At 54.6% G+C, this 22,338-nt stretch overlaps 8 protein-coding genes across 8 annotated transcripts in view; 3 read left to right on the forward strand and 5 right to left on the reverse strand.

Moving 5' to 3' along the window:
* SODALDRAFT_320791 (mediator of RNA polymerase II transcription subunit 14) overlaps window positions 1-2,775 on the forward strand; it is a gene marked incomplete at both ends in the record, with an annotated part of 3,566 nt that extends 791 nt beyond the window's left edge. The window contains 2 exons of the mRNA XM_028609563.1: window positions 38-1,230; window positions 1,305-2,775. Coding sequence (XP_028463273.1) covers window positions 38-1,230; window positions 1,305-2,775 — 2,664 coding nt within the window. The remainder of the gene's footprint in view (window positions 1-37; window positions 1,231-1,304) is intronic.
* A 742-nt stretch (window positions 2,776-3,517) lies between these two features.
* Window positions 3,518-5,638, reverse strand: SODALDRAFT_283686 (Protoporphyrinogen oxidase; the record flags this gene model as incomplete). Its single annotated transcript, XM_028608423.1, has 3 exons — window positions 3,518-4,264; window positions 4,493-5,128; window positions 5,207-5,638. The coding sequence occupies 3 exons, from the start codon at window positions 5,636-5,638 to the stop codon at window positions 3,518-3,520; spliced, it is 1,815 nt and encodes a 604-aa protein (XP_028463274.1).
* Window positions 5,639-6,500: 862 nt separating this feature from the next.
* SODALDRAFT_283850 (hypothetical protein) lies at window positions 6,501-8,147 on the reverse strand (the record flags this gene model as incomplete). Its single annotated transcript, XM_028608435.1, has 2 exons — window positions 6,501-7,689; window positions 7,750-8,147. The coding sequence occupies 2 exons, from the start codon at window positions 8,145-8,147 to the stop codon at window positions 6,501-6,503; spliced, it is 1,587 nt and encodes a 528-aa protein (XP_028463275.1).
* A 1,036-nt stretch (window positions 8,148-9,183) lies between these two features.
* SODALDRAFT_353155 (hypothetical protein) lies at window positions 9,184-13,251 on the forward strand (the record flags this gene model as incomplete). The annotated part of the gene is made up of 9 exons (XM_028613631.1): window positions 9,184-9,677; window positions 9,849-10,550; window positions 10,624-10,943; window positions 11,012-11,467; window positions 11,532-12,119; window positions 12,407-12,455; window positions 12,534-12,591; window positions 12,763-12,933; window positions 13,013-13,251. Exons 1-9 carry the CDS (start codon window positions 9,513-9,515, stop codon window positions 13,249-13,251), a joined length of 2,748 nt encoding a protein of 915 aa, XP_028463276.1. The 5' UTR covers window positions 9,184-9,512.
* SODALDRAFT_328826 (gamma-glutamyltranspeptidase) lies at window positions 13,155-15,787 on the reverse strand. The gene is made up of 4 exons (XM_028610781.1): window positions 15,350-15,787; window positions 15,261-15,279; window positions 14,831-15,180; window positions 13,155-14,737 (listed from the first exon to the last, which is right to left on the reverse strand). Exons 1-4 carry the CDS (start codon window positions 15,512-15,514, stop codon window positions 13,490-13,492), a joined length of 1,782 nt encoding a protein of 593 aa, XP_028463277.1. The 5' UTR covers window positions 15,515-15,787; the 3' UTR covers window positions 13,155-13,489.
* On the reverse strand, window positions 15,551-16,063 carry SODALDRAFT_363301 (hypothetical protein; the record flags this gene model as incomplete). The annotated part of the gene is made up of 3 exons (XM_028614546.1): window positions 15,551-15,855; window positions 15,948-15,968; window positions 16,018-16,063. The coding sequence occupies 3 exons, from the start codon at window positions 16,061-16,063 to the stop codon at window positions 15,551-15,553; spliced, it is 372 nt and encodes a 123-aa protein (XP_028463278.1).
* Window positions 16,064-16,161: 98 nt separating this feature from the next.
* Window positions 16,162-17,536, forward strand: SODALDRAFT_381634 (putative dynactin subunit 5 protein). The gene is made up of 3 exons (XM_028615178.1): window positions 16,162-16,279; window positions 16,357-16,595; window positions 16,731-17,536. Exons 1-3 carry the CDS (start codon window positions 16,241-16,243, stop codon window positions 17,047-17,049), a joined length of 597 nt encoding a protein of 198 aa, XP_028463279.1. The 5' UTR covers window positions 16,162-16,240; the 3' UTR covers window positions 17,050-17,536.
* A 1,347-nt stretch (window positions 17,537-18,883) lies between these two features.
* Window positions 18,884-20,788, reverse strand: SODALDRAFT_337465 (hypothetical protein; the record flags this gene model as incomplete). The annotated part of the gene is made up of 2 exons (XM_028612692.1): window positions 18,884-20,300; window positions 20,739-20,788. The coding sequence occupies 2 exons, from the start codon at window positions 20,786-20,788 to the stop codon at window positions 18,884-18,886; spliced, it is 1,467 nt and encodes a 488-aa protein (XP_028463280.1).
* Window positions 20,789-22,338: the final 1,550 nt, after the last annotated feature.

Below are 22,338 nucleotides of genomic sequence, written 5' to 3' on the forward strand. Positions count from 1 at the left end.
GAGAAAGATGCCTGGCTGCTCACTACTTGTTTACTAGCCCGGTTACATCCCACCACCAGCCCTGACCCCAGAAGAACAGTTGAAATGGGTTGAAGAACTGAACACGCTGCTCTCGCTTCGTCTCAATCTGGAAGACTATGATAAGATCCCGCCCCAGTTCAAGGACTACACCATCGAATCCGGCCGGGTGACCTTCAAGGTCAGGGGAGAGTTCGAGGTAGACCTCACAATAGCGGACGAGGATTTCGAGAAGCAATTTTGGTTCATCGACTTCCGCTTCGACTTCTCGCCATCATCCGAGAAGTTGTCTGATGGGTTAATGACCTACCTAGAGGCCCAGGTCAACGACATTTTGGGGAAGGATGGCTTGCAGGGGTGCTATCAGTTCCTCCATGAGTTTGTGCTCACTCACAAGGTCAACGAACTGAAGCGACAGGCCATCGAGCTTGTTCGGAGCTCGTGGGCCGTCCATCTCAAGATCGAGCCACTTAACAGGGCCCTGGCCCTCCAATACTGGACAAATCGCTTACCCCCCCATGCGCCCAAGAGCTGGGTCATGGTGGCTGTCCAGAGTGGCAAGCGAAAGAAGAACGGTGAACTGGACCCGAAATATCCCAGTCGACTCGTGGCCCGTTGGTACAGGGATAACCAGGAAGTCTCGGATATCGAACTACGACTCAACATGGAGGTTATATCGGCCGAAGAGTTGCTCAAATCCGCCATCGCGAATCACGTCGAGCATATCCTCTCGACGATACACGAGAAGCTCATTACTGCGCCGAGATTTGTGAAGCACGAGACATTTATGCGCCTTAAGGTGTCCCCGACAGAACCCCTGGAATCGACGTTGGAAGTGCAGCTGGGTGGTAGCCACAAGGTGACTCTCATGATCGAGCCAGTCACCGGGCTGGTTGCGCTTCAGCCCCACACCCGATATGCACTTCAAGGCGAGAATCGACTCAACCACGGCGTCAAAGACGTTGCAAAGGATGGCGTTAACGTTCTGGAAAACATCCGGTGGGGCTTCGTTATGGATGAAATCAACCGTCGTGGCCGGAGCGCCGGTTGGACCCTCGCCAAGAGTCCTATCGGGAATGAGGATGTCAAGCGGCTTATCAAAGCGCGCGATGGGTATCATGCGCTTTTCTTTCAGCGTCAAGGTTTGGGCCCTGATTGGTTCGTCATGCTTTCGATGAGCCTCTCTGGTGATGAATGGGTGTTGGTCCGGGTGTAAGTGACTTGAGGCTGCCATATATGCGTGTATGTTGCTTTTTCCTGGTGGCATTTGAACTGACTCGTAGTAGAAACCGGGCAGCACCCGTCGGATCGATCCGGACAAGCATCAACCTGAACTTCTCCAAGGAGCAACCAAGCCTAGATGACGCATTCTGGGACACCCTGACCGTCTACATTACCGGAATAATCTCGCATGCGGTTGAGCTTGAAGGCGCACGCGACATGGGGGTTCGTTACCTCCCGAGCGAAGACAAGAGGAAGTCCTTACCGGCGCAGATCAAAATTCCAGTGATCCTCTTTAACGTAGCCGACGTTCTGGACCCGCCGCGGCGTATTAGTAAGCGCATGAACAACGGCGCAGATACACCGTGCGAGACGAACATTCTCCCCTGGGCTGCGGATACGGTTGAGATGCACTTCAGGGGCGTGCGTCGTGACCTGGAAGATGCCACCAGACTGGGCGCGACTGTCGATGCGATACTCCATGTCAAGGACAAGTCGAAGTTTCAACAGCTCCGCGGTCGAATCGACCGTAGCGTCTTCTTCTACCCAAGGGCCGGGCAGTTCCTCATACGCATGCGGGGATCGGCTGGGCAACCCATTCTACAGACGTTGGCCGGTCACATCCGATCCATCGACAGGCTGGTCAAGTTCATCAATGCTATCCGCTTTGCTAGAACTCCAGTGAAATGCAAGGACGTAAGTCTTCACAGGATCAAGTTCGCCTATAAAGACGTTGTGGCGCCGGGGCAAGACGGCGAACCAAGAGAGTGGACGGCCATCCTGGACATGGCTCGGGGCGCTCGCGTTCGGCTGGTTCTCGAGGATGGTAATCCCCATACACGTATCCTTGACTTGTTGACGAGAATGGCCAACAACCCCAACGGGATCGTCGTCATGATCCCTTTCCTCGCCGACATTCTTCCGGTCCTCTCCGCTTTTGACGCCATGGAGACCAGATGGGAAGAGGTGACATCGTCCGGGCAGGGCCAAGTGGAAATTTTTGCTAGGGCAGCCGACTGGCACTCGGTTCGGTATACCATAACGAACGGCCCGGACCCTTCGCAAGGACCGCGCCAGATCTTCATCGACCTGCGGACCAAAGGTCGCGAGGGCGAGACGTTTTGGTTTGTCTCGTCTAGGCGCCGCAGCACAGCCCCGTCATCGGCTTCGGACGAGGAGGTGAGCAAGATTCTCCGGCCCGTGTGGGATTCGCGTGGGGAGGGGTGGCGGGGCCTCTCGACCGGTGCGGCGGCTCGACTCGGGACGGGCGTGATGGAGCTGCTCCTGGCGCTGGACGACGCGGTGAGGGCGCATGCGATCGGTGCTGCTGCGTCGGGCGATGGGGCGTCGACTACCGGACTCCCTACGCAGGTGAGCCAGACGTTTTCGAGCCAAGGGTCCGGCACGGCGACGCAGCAGACCAGCCCGAACGCGAGTCAAACTCAACCACGCCAGAACCAGTTGTTTCAGAGACGGAAACATGTGGCCGCCAACAAGAGCGGAGGTAAAAACGCGCCAGTAATGGTCTTGGATTGAGGGGCGTTAGCGACATTATTCTTCTTTCGAGCCAGCCCCCGGCTCGTATTGTCTTCTTTCTTTTTTCCTCGGTGTCTAGAGCCTTCGAAAAGGAGGCGGGGCATGGGTCCGGTTGTCTTCTCGGTGACCTCCCCTGTATTTTCTCGGCGACGTATATTTTTATTTTCCTACTTTTAACTATATTGATACCAAACACCAAGAACGTCTGAAGAGAAACGGGGCAGGGCAAGATGAACATGACGAAAGGGTCGGTGACCTTTATTAAGGCCATGGTCAAGGGCTGCTGCTACTGATAGATATACCACGGGCGCCTTTTCATGGGAAACCCTCATCTCACTTTGGCTCTTGCTTCGATCTGGATTATGCCGATTCCCAGGCTTCAAAGCGCGACTCACGAGATAATTTCAGAGCGTATTTACTTCCCTAGCCTACTGTTCTACCGAGTGTCACAATGCTGTCCAGTTTCATTAAGTAGTGTGTGTACAAATACAGCGCAGAGTGTAACTCTGCTGGCCCCCCTTTGCGCCATGCTTCCTCGACTTATGTTACTAGTAATATGGTTACATATAAGAATGGGCATCGTCTCTAATATACAGTGATTCTCTGTCAATAGACAATGATCTGCTCGGGTATCTTTCCCAAATAAATACAAAGGGCATCCCAGGCTGAACTGTCATGATATCATACACAATGTTGCGTTTGTGGAGGTTTAAAAGTGCGAAGAGAGCAGGGCGTTGTTCCTCTACCGAATGAGGTGCCACCACAATGGTGTCTCGGGACGGACTCTTCTCCCAATCCACGCCAGAGACTCCCGCGAGAGGTAGTCAACGGGGGTCACGTCATGCTCCCCGAACTCAGCAAGGCCTGTAGATCCTACATGGCCCTCGAGAGCACCGAGAGTATGGGACGCGATGTCAAAGCCGGCGCGGATGGAGCCGGCTATGCCGACGCCAGCGTATGACGGTCCTGCGACGGCGAGACGGCCCCGGAAGGCGGAAGCGAGCTCCGCGTCCGCCTTAGCCATGCGGTCGCGGTGGCCCACGTTGTGCTGGGGGAGGCAGTCGGCGTTGACGCGGGCGAGAGCGACACATGGCTCGGAGGGGTTGATACCTAGGTGGTCGCGCAGGACGGCCCGGGCAGTGGCGACGGCGTCTGCTTCAGCGTGTGAACCTCGAAGGAGGACGAAGAGCTTGGTGCCCTTGGGTTCTGCGGCGGCGTTGGGCAAGGCGTCCGAGTCGAAGAAGACACCGAGAAGGCCGTTCTTGTCGTGGTACGACTCGTCATTGCGAGGGACGAGGTAGCCTAGCCCACGATAAGGGTGGTTCAACCCTTCCTTGGGGTAGAAAAGGTTCACGGCTGTGATGGTGACGGATTCGGACCCTGCGAGGGATGGGAGTTCCGCAGGGGCGATCTGGTATAAGTGCTTGGCGTTAATTGTGGAGATGACCTTGTCGTATCGCATCGGAGAGGTCGTCTTGGACGTCGAGAGCTGCAGAAGAGATGGTTAGTCACATAGACTACCCATATGAGGTTTCAAGCAACGGATTGGTCGTGTAGATCTCGGATCAGAAGGAAGGCAACGGAAATATCGACATGGGGTTTGCGCTTTTCCGACTTTGACGATAGGTTTACATCCGCAATACTTCATCATGAGAGACCAAAATAGAACAGCGACAGGACACTTCGAAGACAAAAAAAAAGGAGACCTGTGACATACCAAGATTTGGTCATTAGACTCGTCATATTCAAGGCCCGTAACAGGCTGGCCGAGGTTGATGGTGACATCGGACATCTGTCCCAGATTCTCGGCGATAGCTTTGGGCAGCGAAGACATGCCGCCAGGCAAGGTCATCAAGTTGCCCTTGCGGCTTTGCTTCACCAACCTCACAATCTCCTGGGCTCGAACCTCGTCGGCCCCGTCGGCGAGGAGGTAATGAAGCAAGCGAGTCTCGGATTCTGGCAGGTGAATGTTGCTCCGGCTCTCCTTGTACCAGAAATTATACCAAAACTTGGGCAGTACCATCGGCATTGATAGGCGGTCGATGTCTCCTCCCCAGATGCCGTGCAGGCCTCCAGAGACAAGCTGGTCCAAGAGAGGTGACTTTCCGCCGAGCATACGTATGAACTCGCCCACGGACATGTCCTTGGGCGGCTGCTTGCTTTGCATGGCATCGAAAGTGCCGAGACGCTTCCGCTTCATCCGGAACCAGGCCTTCAGAACGGGTAACCACACCTTCCGCAGTTTCTGGTCGGCGAGGAGGTTCGCCATGGTCGGGGAAACAATCTTGCCGTCGAGGCAGAAGTATCGGCCCGAGACATGATGGAACGAGGGTTCAATACCGAGGTCGAGAAGCTTGATTGAGCCATTAGCGGAATGAACGTTTCCAATAAGGGGTAGGAAAAAGCAGAGAAAGGGGAAGGGGAGACATACAAGACCGTAAATCACCAAATCATCAAGCCTCCACGTCTCCGAGGCGTAGCTCCGCAAGGTGCGAGGCCCCCTCTCGAACTGGATGGATTTCTTCTTGCCATCGTGCGTAAACTCGACTTTCTGAGTATCCAACCACCCGCCTAGCCGGGCGCTCCCTTCGTAGAGCGTGATGGAAGTTCCCTTGGGGGCAAACTTGGCGAGGTGGTGCGCCGTCGACAACCCGGTGATACCGCCGCCTATGACGGCGATGTTCTTGACATTGCCGCCTGATACTTCGGTCGAGTAACAGCGTTCGGCAGTCACACTTACACTCGCAAACACGCCGCCAGGGACTGGCGACGAGGCGGCGGCGGCGAGAGGACGACAGCCCCTCGAGACAAGATGGACAGACCTGGCGCCATGAGCGGCGCTGGTGCTGGCGCGGGAGAACATGGTCGCGTCAGCTGGCGGAGAAGGCTCAGCATGGGCTCGGACGCATCTTCAGGAAGGGTTTGAAGACCATGAGGAGACTCAATGGCTTCGGAAGGATCCTTTTGAATGGAAAGCCTAGTTCGAGAGTATCGTGGTCAAGGCATTGCGAGATGAGAAGAGGAAATTTTTCAGGAACACGAGCACAATTTCGAAGGTTTATTGTTATGAGGACGGTCCCCACTATGGATCAACACCTGGCAACACCTGTCACATTCTACTGAGCATATCTCCCCCCCGGCGAATATCAAACCTCACCTTTTCTTATACGGCATCATGTTCACATCGAGTCGAAAGATTATAGCGATATCATGGCCCGTGATGTGAGTGCTTTTGACGTGTCGACAAACACGACAAGAGGCAAGATGCCCTCGTGTATATATTCCTTAACCCCCATCCATCCTCCAGGGACAAACGAAGCATCAAGAGACATCAATCTTGGTCATATGATGCCCGTCGACCTCCAGATTCTCGTCTATAATATACCCCGGGGTCTTTCCCCCTCCCATAGAACCTCAGCAGGATATAAGGGAAACATAAAAGGAGGCAAAGAAAAATGGAAATGGACCTCCTACTAGTCCTCTCCCAAAACGCCGTTAAATGCCATGGCTCGTCGGCCAGCCATTGCTTCCAAATCAAAGCACGTTACTAGTACATGGATTTCTTTTCCATTGTCCCCCCAGCCGTTCACATATGTCCTGTCATATGATTGTTGTTGTTGTTGTTCCGTCTCATGTCTGTTTCTCGCTTGCCCCATCACGAATGGCGCCTTTCAGACGGCATACCGTCGAAGGGTAAAAATTACCGGGCTACAGGATCCCTCCTTCTAGGTGGTGATTCCCTGCGCACCGTGTCCCTCCTGCCCCATAACGTTGTCCTCTTGAGGAATGATTACCTCCTCCTCCCCCTGCCCATCATTCACAAACTTGCGCTCGCTGATGTGTTCGCCTTCGCCTTCGCCCTCGCCCTCGGCCGTCCAGACCTTGTCCTTGAAGACACCCTGCTGACCCTCCTCGTGGTTGTAAGCGCAGTGGGGGTTCTTGCACGGGTTGAAACGGCACTTGACTTTGACGTGCGTGAACTTGCACCCCGGCGTGGTGCAACCAGCCCCGTTCCGGCAGAGCGGCATGTCCGGGTGCTTGAACGGGCACTGCGGGTTGTGGCAGTTGGGGAAGAACTTGCAGTCCTGCTCGTTCTGGTGGGCCCGCTTGGTCGCCGGCGAAGGGTGGCGGCCGACGCATTTCCTGTTCTTGCAGGCCGCCCCGAAACTGCACGTGTCGCTTATATCGATGTGGGCGCCTGGCGGCGCCGCCGGAGATTGGTGCGCGAACTTGCAGTCCCTGTTGGTGCAACGAAGATTGTATTTGCACACGGTCTCTTCGGGGTTCGGGGGTTCACGCTTTGTTGTTGAGGACATGTCTACATCATCGCCGTCGGCACCTCCTTCGTTTGCTGCCGACTCAGATCGGCTGTTGTTATTGCTGTGGTTGGGCTGGTGCTGCCGATGCCGCTGGTTGTTGCGATGCGGCTGTTGCGCGCGGTCGAACAAGGACTTGCTTGGCCTGCTGTGCTGACCAAAGCCACCGTTGTTGCCGCTCAAGAGCTGCTGTTGAAGCTGGGCCATCATCTGGGATTGCTGCTGCATCATGGCCATGAGGTCCATTTCCGGCGGCTGGCCGGGCATGCCCCAGCTACCGTTCATGCCGGGCACGCCGCCCATGGCGCCCATGCCCGGAGGTCCGTTAGGCCGGCCATTCATGCCACCTCCCATGGCAGCGTTCATGCCGGCCTGGATGTTTGCGACGCGCTGAGTGTTCATGCCACGACCACCACGTCCAAGCCCACGAGGACCGGTGGGAGGGCCTCGGGCATGGGAGTTGATGCGGTCGTTTCCGCGCGTGCGGTGGAGCACCGAGTCGCCGGTCCGATCCATGGCTCGGGACATTTGGGACAACAGGCGCTTTTCCCGACCGCCGCGAGCGGGACCACTTCGCATCGATCGCGGTCCGGTAGGACTATCTAAAGTTAGCAAGCTGCAGGGGCGGGGGGGGGGAAGGCCAGGCGATAAAACATACGCGTTCAAATCGGAGACATCATTAGAGGTCATCATATCAGTGTCGGCATCATGGTCGTTGGCAGCACCTTGGGGCGCGCTGCCGTCCATCGCGTCGCCATTTGCTTGAGCTTCAGACTGGCCGTTGTTCAACTGGCTGCTGAGAGACTCGGCGTGCTCAAACAGCCATGAGACAAACTGTATCGTGGTGGGGTCGTCTTCAGGCAGGCCGAGGAGGTCCGTCGAGAGTTCTGTGACGATGTCTTGCTGGCCTTTGCCGTTGCCCAGCATGAGAATGATATATTCCGATAGGGCGTTCGCATCGGACGCTTGGGCAAAGCCAACCTCCATGAGTTTGGCCTGGATGGCGCTGTTCAAGGCCTCCGCTAGCGGCGTATTAGGACTGACTTGGAATGCCATGATGGCGAATCGCGTGGTGTGTGTGGGTTTTGGAGGTTGAATGGGGATGGATGAAGGACTGGTCACGAAGACCAAGCCGATCGAGAGTTGCGAAGCTAGGCTACGAGACGAGGGAGCCTAGAAAGATAAAACGCGAGGATACTCGTATCTGTGGACGTCGCAGGCGCGGGGGAAATGGGCGTCGATGCGAATGAGGATGTGTGGGTTGTCGAGGTGGCGGTGGTTGTAGGTGGGAGATGGAAGAGAGTGCTGTTGATTCAAAAGGCTGCGTTTTCCGGATGGCGGCGATTTTCCGAGGGGAATAGTGGACCTGGAGCCGTTGTTGGTTGTTACTAAGGTAGGAGACGATGGCGTCACGTGACTGATCTGTAATACAGGTTTCCGTACGACGTATCTCGTACTCCATACTGTCATTCATACCTAGGTACCTGTACCTTACCTAGGGACCCTGAAGAAGTGAGTTAAAAGACGCCTCTACGTGGTGGGAGTAATAATTCCCAGCTACTTTATTATTAGCCTTGGATGATATATGGCAACATTTTATCAACCGCTCTGATGTGACCGACTTATTCACATCTTTCAGCTTAACAAGCAACAAAGTATCTTATTTACCTCCACCCCCCATCAGCAAAGGAACGATCCAAATTGGATGTCGGAGACACACAAAGCAATGAGGCTTGGAGATACTCCCTTTCAAAGTTCTTTTGATGGCGGGTTAGATCTTGTAAGAGTCCTATTTTAGTACAAGGACAAAGCTAGAAACATTATGGTTGCAACTCTTCGCTTGTCCTTGTCCTATACGGCAGCCCCTCATTCCTTTCTTTTGTCAAGCGGGAGGGAGGAGGCAAGGTCTGAACAGCTGCAAAACATCTCTTGATCTAACACATCGTCAAGGGCAGAACAATATACACTATTGGACAGTCAGCTTGAGTATGGCTGGGCAAACTAACACTGTATCAAAGGGCAATAGTCAACAATAGTCAACGTCACTCAGCTCAGATCACTTCGTAGAGATAGGGGCAAGGTGCAGAAGTCAAAGCCGTAGGGTAGTCAAACCTTCGTCCACAGTGTAAAGCGAGGAGAGAGGGTGTGGCGAGTTCAGCCGGTCATCGACCACAGCTACCTCAGTACCTTCGAGGGCGATATCTAACCCCCCGTGATGAAGGGAATATGTCACCCACCCCTCTCCTACCTAAACTAACCTATCCTTCTTCATTGGCCACGAACCTCGAATCTACCGCGCCTCGTCTCAGTTGCGCAGCCGGCTACACGCTCTAGATAGCATCACCCCGGCATCACGGTACCGTCATATCCACCTCATAGTCTCTTCTTCCGAAATCCAACCCGCCCGGCTCGTTCCTTACCATGTCGAAGAGGTTCCGCGAGATCCTGCCGGCATCGAGCGTTCTCTCGACTTCTGAAAAGTCACCATCAGCGTTCAGGCCCTCCTCCTTGACAGGTGAATCCGGGAAGAGAAAGCGGATAACCACTCACCTCGCGTGCAACGCCTGTCGAGGCAGGAAAACGCGGGTAAGCCAATGACCGGAACGTCCCTCTCTCTGATGCCATTCCGTCAAACCGAAAAAAAAAAAAAAAAAAAGATTTCTTCCATGTTATCTCTTTCTTATTTTCCTGCTTCACCACCGTACCGTAGCCGTTTCCTGACCAGATCATTCTGACTTGCCCGATGCCCCATGTCAGTGCGATGGCAATCGGCCGATCTGCGGCGCTTGTCAAAAGCGTTCGACAGAATGCCTCTACGTCGACAAACACGACAAAGAGCTGACGGCCGATGCCATGGCTGAAACCCTCGAACTGGTTGAGCTTCTAAAGACACTTCCCGAGGCCCAAGCTGTTGGCGTACTGCGATTGCTCCGTCTCCGCAGTAACCCGTCAAGCGTTCTCTCCGATGTCCCATGGCGGCGAGATGGCACCTTCGACAAATCGCTCCAAAGCGTAGCTTCCCCCGCGCAGTGGACCATGGAGTACGAACTGATGTCACGGAATCCCGTGTCTTACCCGGCGTTGAAGCCCCGGGCTGCATCTTCATTAGAAGAGATCGGTTTGGATCGGTTGTGCCCGTTGCGTCGCACGTCGTCCTCCACCGCAGGGTATGGGTATGAGGAACGCAACTCAACGTCCGACTTGGTTCCCCCTGCGAGTGGCTCCGATCAAGCACCGCCAACATACTGCGACGAACGCCTACGGGACCTCGATGTCGCATTCTGGACAGACGTGCCCATCGACCCTCACTTGGCCGCTCGTATCATTTCCCTTTATCTGGAGACTGACCATCCTTTGATCGGGACCTTCGACCCTTCCATGTTTGTAGCGGACTTAATCAATCGCCAGTCGACCTTCTGCTCGTCCTTTCTCGTAAATGCCATCATGTCCTGGGGAAGTGTGAGTCGGCTCCCTTGAGACATTTCCTCCGTCGGCCGGCTCTGCCGATCCGTCGTCTGACAGCTTTTTGCAGCAAATGTATTCCTCAATTGATTCTTCTGCGAGCCAGTACGTGGACTTGTTCTGCGACGAAACAGAAAGGCTTTGGAAGGCGAAGAGTTCGTCCGACGACCTCCCCACGCTTGCCGGCGCTCAGCTTTTGGGTCTGGCCTATCAGGCCAGTGGCAGAAACCACCTGGTCTTGGGGTGCTTTGCATCCGCCTATCGCATGGGTGTTCGGATGTGCCTGTTTGGCGTCGAGCCAGAAGCCGCTACGAAGTCGATGGAAGAAATGCCAGAGCATCTCCGGCGCCCTGCCTCGTACGCGGCCTGGGGCATCTTCAACTGGATCGTGTAAGCTCCGATGTCCTTGGTGTTGTCGTTTTGACCTAGGCCCTCACAGCTTCTGACGGATCTCTTAGTCTCACAGCCCTGTTTTATCAGCAGCCGGGTCTCGTATATCCAGAGTATCCACCCGTGCTCCCAATACCGGGCGCGCGCGACGAGGCCACGGCCTTCTCTCAAGAAATGTGGGTGGAAGAGGACCGCGCGTCGAATCATGCGTCAGACCATACTTCCAACCATATTTCCAACCGCGGTGCCTTGGACTATGCCGCAGACCAGACCACGAGTACGGACCCAACACTTCCGGGGTACATGGGCGAAACGTTCCCCGCATTGTGCAGGTTCTGGCGCATCATGCATGCCCTCACTGTGCAGTACTACAGGTACCAGACGAGACCTCCCAGCTGTCCGAGTAGCCGCGTTGGCTTAGAGTTCGCAGAATACAAGTACCGCGAGCTCATCGCCTGGGCAGAGACCCTGCCAGAGTCGCTAGTTCAGTCTGACACCAGCCCCCACCATGTGATGGTTTTCCAGTGAGTCTCTCACACGGGGATGTTTTTCATCTCGGGGTAAGTGTCTGACATCTTGGGTTTGCAGCATCTGGTTCCATGCCGCCATACTGGACATTTTCCGGCCCTTCCTCCAACGTCCAGGGGGGCAAGGGGCTCGTCTTAAGACGTTCTCTTCCCGCGATAGTTCTCCAGACGCTACGTTTGCGGCGTCAGTGAACCAACTCAAAAGGCTCATTCTCGTCTACCGGTTGAGATATGCTTCCTCGGCGTACAGCATCCTCTGGCACACGGGGTTAACGTACCTGGCCAACGCGGTGCTCCACGACACGGAGGATTCAGAATGGTACTTTTACTTCCTCGTTTGCGTGTACGGGTACCAGACGCTCCGACGTTCGTACCGCCTGGCAGAAGCAGTCGGCCGTGGGCTCCTGTCCATGGCGCTCCGTGACGGGAACATTTCGGCCGGTGAGGCCCGCAGGATCCTGCAGGATCTCAAGAACGGGGGGCTGAGCGAGGCACCGGACGACATGAGGGCCACATTCATGATTGATCTCGAATTGGCTAGCACGAACCCGGATGAAGCTAAAGTGGAGGCACTGGCGACGCAGTTCGACGACCTGGCTTTGTTTCAGGACTTTACCAACAATGCAGGGGAGCCTTTCTGCTATGTTTAGTATAGTCACGGTTCCTTGCTAAGAGACAAGCAGGGTGGAGCGCTTGGAGAGGAGGGGGCTCTGTGGTTCATGGTCCAGGGACTTCGTTCTGAGATGGGCAAGCAAATCGTAGTCGATGGGATTTTGATTTAAATGGTGAAGCCAGGAGTAAAGGCTACCTGTGTCGCGTCATGATTAGTGAACCATGCGATTCATGTTGGGAGAGGCGCGCCATCAGGATCGGCTCCTGACTGAGAATTGAACAGTTGGAGAGTTGGTGAGTTGGTGAGACGGATGACAAATGCAGCCTCACCGAGTTTACCGAGAAGCGATTACATCACCCGAATGCTGGGAAGGTACTTCGTACTATTTTTTGTCGTTCTTCGCTTCAACAATCTTGAACTGAGCCCGTTTGCCTCATAATTACACACCAGTGCTCCTCACATCATTCAACCCAGCGTGAAGATGTGGGCAAGGTCGATAATCTCATCCGTAAGCTCATCGAGACTCGCATCAATCATTCCCTCAGCCTGCTAACGCCGTCGTTTCGCCCTCCCGAACAGAATGCCTTCCGGCAGGCCGCTCGGCCATCCGCTCTCCGCGCGCCGCGATTCTTTTTCCAACCTGCACAGCTCCGACTTCTCTCTGATCAAACCCGGCAAGCCATCGAAAAGGCCGTCGCGTCAGCTCCCGTAGTGCTATTCATGAAGGGCACGCCCGAGACGCCACAGTGCGGGTTCTCCCGCGCCAGCATCCAGGTCCTGGGCCTGCAGGGTGTGGACCCGGCCAAGTTTGCGGCGTTCAACGTGTTGGAGGACCCCGAGTTGCGATCTGGTGAGTTCTACTGGGGAGGGGTTCGTTTATTGAAAAAAAAAAAAAAAAAAATTGTCGCCATATTGGGGCCCCCGCTCAGGAGGGGGAAGGATGGATAGAAAAGTGATCTTCGGTTCCGTGCTGACAACGTCGGCGAAACTCGTCACGATAGGCATCAAGGAGTTCTCGGATTGGCCGACCATCCCGCAACTATATGTCGACAAGGAGTTCGTAGGCGGGTGCGACATTCTCGTCTCGATGCACCAGAATGGAGAACTGGCCAAGTTGTTGGAGGAAAAGAAAGTTCTCGCCGAGGGCGACGGTGGCAAGCAGGAGTAGAAGAAGAGGATACATGGGGACGTTTGGTCCGAACGCTCTCCGCTCATAGACGGACTGCCAGTCGGAGATTTCTGCAGAAAAAAAGAAAAAGAAAAAACCCCCCCATACATGTACGATATCGTGTCACGAAAAACCACATTACAAACCCTCGGCAACGCGTTTCGACGGTCTCGAAAACATGCCAATCTATACATTATTAATCACTCGGGAATTTTCCCGGAATTTTCTATCCCATTTTTTACAACAAAGGATAGGCGGCCCCATCGCCACGCATATCGCTCCCCGCCGACCAGACACCCGTCTTCTCCACGGGATCAACCGTATATCGGATGACCTGGCCGCGACCGAACAGACCTCGGTCCGCGCCGGTAACGACTTTGACTTTGTGTCCCAAGGCCCGCAGACCTTCGACAGTGGCCTCGGGCATGCCCTCTTCGACGTTGACGGTCCAGTCAAAGTCGATGCATATACGCGGCGCGTCGAGGGTCTGTTGTGGGGTCAGGCCGGCGATCAACTGGCCGAGGAGGACCTGGACGTGGCCCTGGGGCTGCATGAAGCCGCCCATGACGCCGAAGGCGCTGTGCAACGAGCCGTCCGGTAGGTTGGTCACCATACCAGGGATGATGGTGTGGTAGGGACGCTTGCGTGGCGCGAGCCGGTTGGGGTGCGCCGGGTCGAGACTGAAGTTGGCGCCGCGGTTCTGCAGGGTGAAGCCACAGCCCTTTGGGATAATGCAGGTACCGAAGCCTCCGTAGTTGCTGTTGATGAAGGAGGCGGCGTTGCCCTCGGCATCCGAAACGGCGAAGTAGACCGTATCGCTGCTTTGCAGGGCCGGGGGGCTGAAGGATGGCCGGCCGTGCTCGAGATGCGCGGCAGTGCGCGCCGGGTCAAAGAGTTTGGCGCGCTCGGCGAGGTACTCGCGGGAGGTGAGACCGGCGGCCGGCACGGACTCGACGTTGGGGTCAGTGACGTACCAGCGGGCGTCGGTAAAGCCGAGGCGCAGGGCCTCGATGATGGCGTGCAGGTAAGGGGCCGTGTTGTGATCGTCGGGGCCCCACTGCGGGATCCTGCCCTGGGCCCGTAGCTCTTTGAGGATGCCGAGCGCCATAAGGGCCACGATGCCCTGTCCGTTAGGGGGGTGCTCCCAAAGCTCGACTCCCTCGTCGGCGAAGATGCCGGCGTCCAGCTTGAGGGAGATGGGATCCACCGGCTCACTGCCCGTCTCAAGGTGGTGGGCCAGATCGTCGAGCTCGAGATGGCCGCCGAGATCCTTACACACCTTGACGAGCTCCTCGGCGATGCGGCCCTTGTAAAACCCGGCCTTGCCCTCGGAAGTCAAGGTGCGGAAAGTTTGCGCCAAGGTGGGGTTCTTCATGATCTCGCCTGGCTTGGGCGCCCGTACGCCGTCTTTGGCCGCGGGGTCCTTCTTAAGCATTTCAGCAAAGTTGGGCGAAGCGTCGCGGACAAGTTGCTCGGCTTCGTTCCACTAGAGACGGAATTACAAATCAGCTTTCCTCGACTGTGTGTGTTGGATAAGACGACGGCGCCACTCCTGGTCACAAGGATAAAGAAAACTTACGTAGGTCCCGGTAAGCTCCGAAACGGGGAAGCCTTTCTCGGCGAGGTCAATGGCCGGCGCGAGGATCTGTTCCAGGGAGAGCGCCTTGCTGCCAAGGCGATCGACGGTGTCGCACCAACCGGCTGCGGCCCCAGGGACAGTTACGGCGTGAACGCTAGAGAAGGGAATTTTACCAGCAGCACCGTCGCTCAGCCCAAGGTCGTTCCGGATGGTCTCAAGCGTGCACTTGGCGCCAGAACGCCCCGAACCGTTCATGGCAGATACTTTCCCCGTCTTCGCGTCGTAGTACAAGATGAACATATCGCCTCCGATGCCTGTTGAACATGGCTCTGTCACGTTCAGACCCGCGGCTGCTGCGATGTTAGTGTGCTTGCTTAGATGCTACGAGAACCTACTTCCGTGGTTCTTTGTCTAGATGTTGCCAACTGACCGACAGCGACGGCAGCGTCCTGCGGGAGAGTGGCGTCAGCGTGTCATGCCCAACCATCATCGTCTCGGACAGTTCGATGTCCAACTTACAGCAGCATTGCCACCGGCTTGAAGAATCTGAAGACCACATTGAGCGGCGAGTGGTTGGGTGCATGACACGATACCCTTGGAGCTGTGAACAACGCTTCTCCTACTAGGAAAGCGAGTGAACTCCGCGGCCCGGGAGGTGTGAAGGGATGTGGTATCAAGGGGCATTGTGTGTAAGGTCACGGTATGATGAGAGAGTAAGGCTTATACGAGAGTGCTGGTTCGTGAGGAAGCAGGTATGTAAAGAGATGGGCAAGATGTGTCTTGGGCAGGGGCGGCAGGGACTATGTAGGCGGACGGGGCAGGAGGACAGGAATTGGATACTTGGATCTCGGACCGGCTCTTACGCAATAGCATCCAACAGCATAGCATAACATCCAGATTTCTTTCCATGTAGGAAGTCAAAGTCAAGTGGGCAAGAGGGGACAGGACACCTCGACCTCTGCCCAAGGGTTTGGGGGTGGAGGACTGGCCCCTGTAATTCCCTATGATGGACGAAATGGCCCCTCCTGTGTTACGAAGTACAGTGATGTAGCTCCCCGCGGCTTCCCCGCGCCCCCACCCATCGGGAGATCAATTGGGGCCCAAATTCATACGGTACTGAGGTTGGGATATTGGGATGCTGGGATGTTGGGAGTTCCGAAGTCTTACCTAATACTCCATATCCGTACTACCGGCGTGCTCCCTGCTCGAAAAGTTGGGGAGCATCGGGAACATGCCGGGAACACCACTGGCTAATATATCACGTGACTTCGCGCATCCATCCCTCCTCCCCCACTGACCCAACGCGACACAAGTAAAAGGCGTCAGGTTAGTGTCTCTATCTCTACCTCTATGGTATCACGCAACAACCACCACGTTGCGTGCTCCTAGGAGATTAGGATTGTACGCACCATGTCACGGAGACCCCCCAAAGGAGAGTATATCGAGACCGTACGTATGCATCCATCGCATCTCCCTGCCGGGTTCCTTCACATATCAGTTCCCACTGATACACTCTTACCGCACAGGACACAGGGAACAAGGTCTCGCGAAAGGCGAACCTTGTGGGAACACAGAACATCATACTGGGAGGTCGCACCGTCATCCAACCCGAGGTGATGATCCGCGGCGACCTGACTCGCACGGCGGCGTCTGCTTCCTCAACTGGGGGCAGCGCGCCCGCCAACAATACGGCCGTCGCCATCGGCCGGTATTGCTTTCTCAGCCGGGGAAGCTTGCTTCGGCCACCTGGCCGGGTATATAAGGGGTGCGTGCCACCATTCTGACGTCTTGACGCTGAGTCAAGCTGCTTAACATTCTGCTCGTCCGATAATTCACTCCAAGAGCGCAAATGCTGATGATCTCGACGCGTCTTGGGCACCGGGGCAATGGGGGAAAACAGTGTCTTCACCTACATGCCCCTTCGTATGGGCGACCACGTCTTCGTCGGCCACGGTACGATTGTGCAAGCGGCGTCGATCGGTAATAACGTCCATATCGGCCACGGGGTCGTCGTGGGCGAGTTTGTCATAATCAAAGATTACGTCCGCGTCTTGGATGGTGCCGTTATTCCGCCCAATATGGTCATTCCCAGCTTCAGCATTGTCGGCGGCCAGCCAGCCCGCGTCGTTGGAGAAGTACCAGAAGGCGGTCACGAAACCTTTGAGCTCCGAGACTTGTACAAAACAGTCGGCAATAATCCGCAACCAATCAATGCATGAAGCTTTGGAGCATACCTTACAAATACCACACTATTCCGCTCCGTGTTGAACGAGAGCAAGTAGCGCATCGGCCCGCGGTGTCTCGTTGAACAGCTTCCCTGCTATGCGATCCTATCCGCCCTGACCGATAGAGTCATCGTGATACGGTTATCGTGCATCTCCTTTTCTTCTTCTTTTTTTCTTTTTCTTTTTGCGGATCGAAGAGGCGGCGGTCCGAGTCCTCGTCTTGACTTGGACGGTTTCTGGTGAGGTGGTCTTGAGAGGTTGCCGTTGCCGCAATGAAGAAGAGGTTGTGATATTGGAAGAGATGGCATCGGCCTGTCACACGGACGGACGCTATTCGGTGCTGACAGCCAACCTAGGCCGAGTTGCACACTTATACGAAGACCTTATCTTACTTCATGTTTAACCAGCACCGTATCCTCCAAGGCGCCGCCACCTAACCGCCATGTTTTGGCACATCCTCATTTTATTGTCCAGCGTATCTGTACTCAGCTAAAATACCACACTCCGTCTCTTTTGAAAATCAGTCCAGATCCCTCCAATAAATAAAGGAATCTCCGGACATATCGACATCTCCTGTCTCAATGCATCAGACTTCCATAGAGCCCTCCTTCCCTCTCGAAATCCTCGTTCAAATCTTCTCCTACCTCGACACCGCGCCTCCGTCGGCGAGTTGGCTTCGTCGGGAACCAACACGTGCTTCCATAGGTTTCGTCCATGGGAAGTTTCTCCGTCGCCGTGGTGATTTGAAATCCCTGTTGGGCAGCCAAAATACCTCACAGACACGAAGGCCTCCTCCCTTCTTCGGTGCGCGAACTCGCCCTCGTCGGTGCCTGCTCCCTCCGTGACCACGCCGCGATCTTCGCCAGGTCCTTACCTGTGCTCGACCACTTCCTCGTCCGCCTCATGCCCGTCATCGCCTATGCCGGTCTCGTTGACCTCTGCTACGTCCTCGACTCCTCCATCGCGCTCCTGCTCGACGCCTTCCTCCGCCCGGATGACAGGGATTGGCACGGCCGCTGGGATGCCTTGAAGGTACTGGAGCTGCAAGGACTAGAGCTCTTCTTCGGCAGAGGGTCGAGGTACACGGCCAATTGGTTGGCGAAAAGGGAAAAAGAGCAGGTCCATACTAGGTAGGTGGAAATACATGGGTCATGGAATCTTTGTGCGAGTCGACCTTTTAAGCAATGAGGTTCGCCATGTTTACAATCTGCAGAGTCATCGTAGGAATGAACAGGAATGTCTAGAGGTGTGAATACCTGTCTGTTGGTGTGCTATCGTGTCGCGTACTAAATAAAGCCAGGTCCGGCTGGCTCCACGTCTCCTAAGTGTACCACATGGACGTTCTAAACACCACTTCTTTCCACTCCAACAACGCAGGATCCCATAAATTGCGCCGGATGATGGCGGTATACTGACGAACCATTTTGGTCCTTCTCGCTAATGTCCGAGGCTCCACGTGTTTGTCCCAGTTCATCTGCCTCCTATCTTGGTCCCGGGTACCTGGCGGGAATGTAAGATCCGACCGATCTATAGCCGACAGCACCTGTGATATATGTATATATATATATATCACAGGGGATATGATGGTATGATATCTAAGCTCCCCGTATCCAGTACGATTCCTTCGAGTGGGGTGCCAATCAATATGACAAGATGGACAAAGATAATAAGGGGGGGCGGAGAAGGCATAGTTATCCGTCCCGACGCCGTTGCAATGATGCAGACCCTTGCTTCGTATAGATGGCCAGCCCAACAAAGGCCGGAGAACATAGAGGTCGGTATACAAAATAGGTAGATAGATAGGTAGATCATTAAAATAATTGCCGGTTTAGTCCTCGCGAAAATCTCTATCGGTATCATCTCCGCTGTCAGTCAAGTCCACAGCCTTGCGACGCTGGCTGTCGGCCATTTCGCGCCACGTGCTCCACGCAAGCATGAGGAAAGCGATCATGATCAAGATGCCGCCTAGCAGCGCGGCGGCGCTCAGGGGTTCGCCGGTGAGCACCCAGTCCGTGACAGCAACGATAAAGATGCTCAGAAGAGCGGCGACGCTGGAGAGGACTGGGCTCGTGAGACTAATGAGAACGAGGAAGGAACCGGCAAAGGTGGCATTGGCGATGACGCTGAGGAAGAGCATCCGGGCGGTGTGGCCGGTGGGTAGATGGAACGTCTCGATACCGGTCCAGTGCAGAAGGGGCAGAGGGATCCAGAGAACGACAAGGGTGAAGAGGCCGAGGAGGGCGCCGAAGGTGTTGGCGAAGACGACGCCACGGATGGGAGAGCAGCCACTAGGTGGGCAAGCGAAGCGCTTGTAAAGGACCTCATAAAGGCCGTAGAGGACGGACCCAGCGCCGATGATCATGTTCCCCGCGAACCGCTGACCCCCGTTCTTGGGTCCCTCGAGAGACTGGTCCTGGGCTCCGTACGCCACAATAAGGACACCAGCGATGGCTATAACGACGGCGAGGGACTTATCGAGACGAAGGGGCTCGCGGAGCAAGGGCACGGAGAAGACGTAGGCGAAAAAAGCGGAGCAGTTGTAGATGGCCGTCAGGTCGGAAGGGGTAGTAAGGTTCACGGCGATGTACCAGGAGAAGCCGGCAACGGTCAAAGCCGTCGCAATGAAGGCGGTCGTGCGGACGAGGTAGCGGATCGCAGAGGGACGCGCGCCGGAGCCGGCCACGGGGCGAGTCCAGTCGAGGTCCTGGGTCTGCACCATGATGGAGGTACTGCGCAAGAGAGCGAGGTGTCGGCGCCAAAAGGTGTGCCAGGGGACGTTGTAGTTCTGGAGCCGCAGGACGAGGAGTTGGACGGGCCACAGAAGGGTCCAGGCGCTATGGGTGAGATAGAGCATACAGTAGGCCTTGTTCCAACCGAGATCCTGCTGAATATAGGCGGACAGTTCCGTCTGGATGGCGAAGGCGACGAGACAGACAACGAGGAAGAAGGTGGCCAGGGTGTACTTCTTCCGTGCCGTAGCTGTAGCCGAGGCCGCCTGTTGCGGGCTGCGGCTGCGCATGGCGGAACGACGCGAGTGGAAGGAGTGCGTGGAGGTATGGGGGCGAGAGCCTATGAGGGGACTTGCCACGCGACTGCGGCGTCCTCGAGGTGTATCATGGTCGAGGTCGCCCATGGTGTCTTTGCCTCGAGCAGGGAGGTCGGCTCCGCGTTCGTCTTGTTTGTATAGAAGCGGGGTGCCAGAGAGGTCGCCATTCGACTGGACTACCGGCGAACTGCGCTCGTTACTCATGTCGTGGAAGTCATCGGAGCTCGCGATGAGCTCGTGGGATCGGCGGCGGTGCTCTTGTCGTCGTCGTGGCCGTCGTCGTCGTTGTCGTCGACTGGTGCTTAGGCTCTAAAAGGAAGAAATAGAGGAAAGGACGAGGAGAGGAGAGTGTTGGTGGGATATCGAGGTATGACCGAGCAGTATACGACAGCTTGTATCCGCACAGAGACCAACTATCGGTACTATATGATCCGTCAGGATGGGTTCAAAGAGGCGGAAGATGAAGCGTCTGATCGGGACCTCTATGGAGGGCGAGGCATTGTGGTGTGGAGACTTGAAAAGGGAGAAGGCCACAGTAAGGTATCCAAGGGATTTGCATTGCCAAGATGGAGGAACAGGAATCTTGCGGAAAAGCGGTTCATGACCAAGGGTACCCAAAGAAAACAGGGGTAGCAACAGTGGGGTGATCATTAGCTTAAAGGAGGCGATGTCCACAATACATGTCATGTGGCCTCAGACATCTCACTTCAGGAGAAATATGCCAAAGCTTCCTAGGAGATAAACGATAAGGTACGCATAATAAGATAGGCACGTTGAATCAATACACTCTCTTTGGGCCCACACCCTGTCCCGAATTTTCAGCTTGTGACAGCAGCGAAGCCGCCAACCTCCCACGTTTCGGGTCCCGTAATCCGGGTACCACAAGCAGTACAACTGTCAGAACACAAATAAGGTACGCGGAATTATGTGTGTATTCATCTAAGTGAAGTTTGTGATTCTTCACGGGAATATTTAACTATACGGAAAAAGCAGGGGAAATAAGGGTGGATATATAGGACCGAGGTACTCTACACGTCTAACACTATATGGTTTATCACACCCCGATAAGGTGGCTATAGTATCTAACACACCCCCCCAGAACTACAGGATTGATCCTGACTGTTCTGTTTAATTTAAAGCCGTAAATCTAGGGTAAAATAGTGGCCTAGATATTAATCTAACGGTTGAAGAACGGCCTATTAAAAAACGCGCTCCTTTTATGCCTAAAAACGTTAAAAACGTGTAAAAATAGGTGGTTAAATTAATCTTAAAACCACATTAAAAACGGGTGCCTAAATAATAATCTAAAGGGCACTAAAACTACGGTTAATCTAGGCTATAGATTATAAACTCAGCACCGCGCCTCTTATAAATTGCCTTAGACCCCGTGGCTTAGGACCTCTATCCCTAATAGATATATAAACGCCCTATATTTCTACGGGGGCAGTACCTTTATAAGGCTATCGCTAACTATATCGTGGGTAGCGATCTAATTAATCGAGACGGTCCCTTTTTAAACGGTTTATCGGATCTAAAGGGCGTGGATATTAAGATACTTTAATTTCGAGGTAACCTACGGCCTAGGGGATTCTAGTAGCTACTTAGTCTATTAATTATCGTAGTATACTATTAGTGGTTCCTCCTTAAAGGTTAACGTTAGGTCCTTTATTAAACGCATTATCGCGATATACTGCCTAGTAGTAGTAGAAAGTGCCGTAAGCTTAGCCTTAGTATTAGAGGTTACGACGCTTATTTGCTTATTTTCTTTCTAGTCTATAGGACCGCCGAATAGTAGGGTCGTGTACCCTTACGAGCTGTACCTGGTCTTACGGTTATCGCACGTCAAATAGGCACTTCAATGATTAACTTAGTAGAGCAGAAATCTCGTGTATGTGTATTATCTTAAGTTATATCTAGGAGAGTCTCTTATGCCCTTAATTTGGGTGGTGAAGACTCTATTATAGGTACTATATCATTTAGATCCTATCCGGTCTTTTCCGGTATCCACCCTTATTATATCCTAATGCCCGAAGTCCCTGATATCTGGAGCCCTTAGTTATAGAGTGGATCCCCCCTAGATCTTCTATAGACTATATCGTGGTCCTGCCTATACGATACACCCCCTTAGTTAAGGTGGGTCTTCCCAGGTTAACTAACTAATCAGAGGCTTCGGTTTAAACCAAACGCTCTTAACTTTTCCATCGTAAAATCAATAATTAGGGGAAAACGCCCTCGTA

The sequence above is a fragment of the Sodiomyces alkalinus genome (genome assembly GCF_003711515.1).
Source record: "Sodiomyces alkalinus F11 unplaced genomic scaffold SODALscaffold_11, whole genome shotgun sequence".
NCBI classification, from domain to species: domain Eukaryota; kingdom Fungi; phylum Ascomycota; class Sordariomycetes; order Glomerellales; family Plectosphaerellaceae; genus Sodiomyces; species Sodiomyces alkalinus.

Excerpts from the sequence above, each read along its gene's own strand:
- SODALDRAFT_381634 (XM_028615178.1), top strand. The coding sequence starts at position 16,241 with ATGTCACGGAGACCCCCCAAAGGAGAGTATATCGAGACC. Across the intron at positions 16,280-16,356 it reads AAGGAGAGTATATCGAGACC|GACACAGGGAACAAGGTCTC; the intron begins GTACGTATGCAT and ends CTTACCGCACAG. Across the intron at positions 16,596-16,730 it reads CCTGGCCGGGTATATAAGGG|TGTCTTCACCTACATGCCCC; the intron begins GTGCGTGCCACC and ends GGGGGAAAACAG.
- SODALDRAFT_328826 (XM_028610781.1), bottom strand. The coding sequence starts at position 15,514 with ATGCCCCTTGATACCACATCCCTTCACACCTCCCGGGCCGCGGAGTTC. Across the intron at positions 14,738-14,830 it reads CGGAGCTTACCGGGACCTAC|TGGAACGAAGCCGAGCAACT; the intron begins GTAAGTTTTCTT and ends TTCCGTCTCTAG.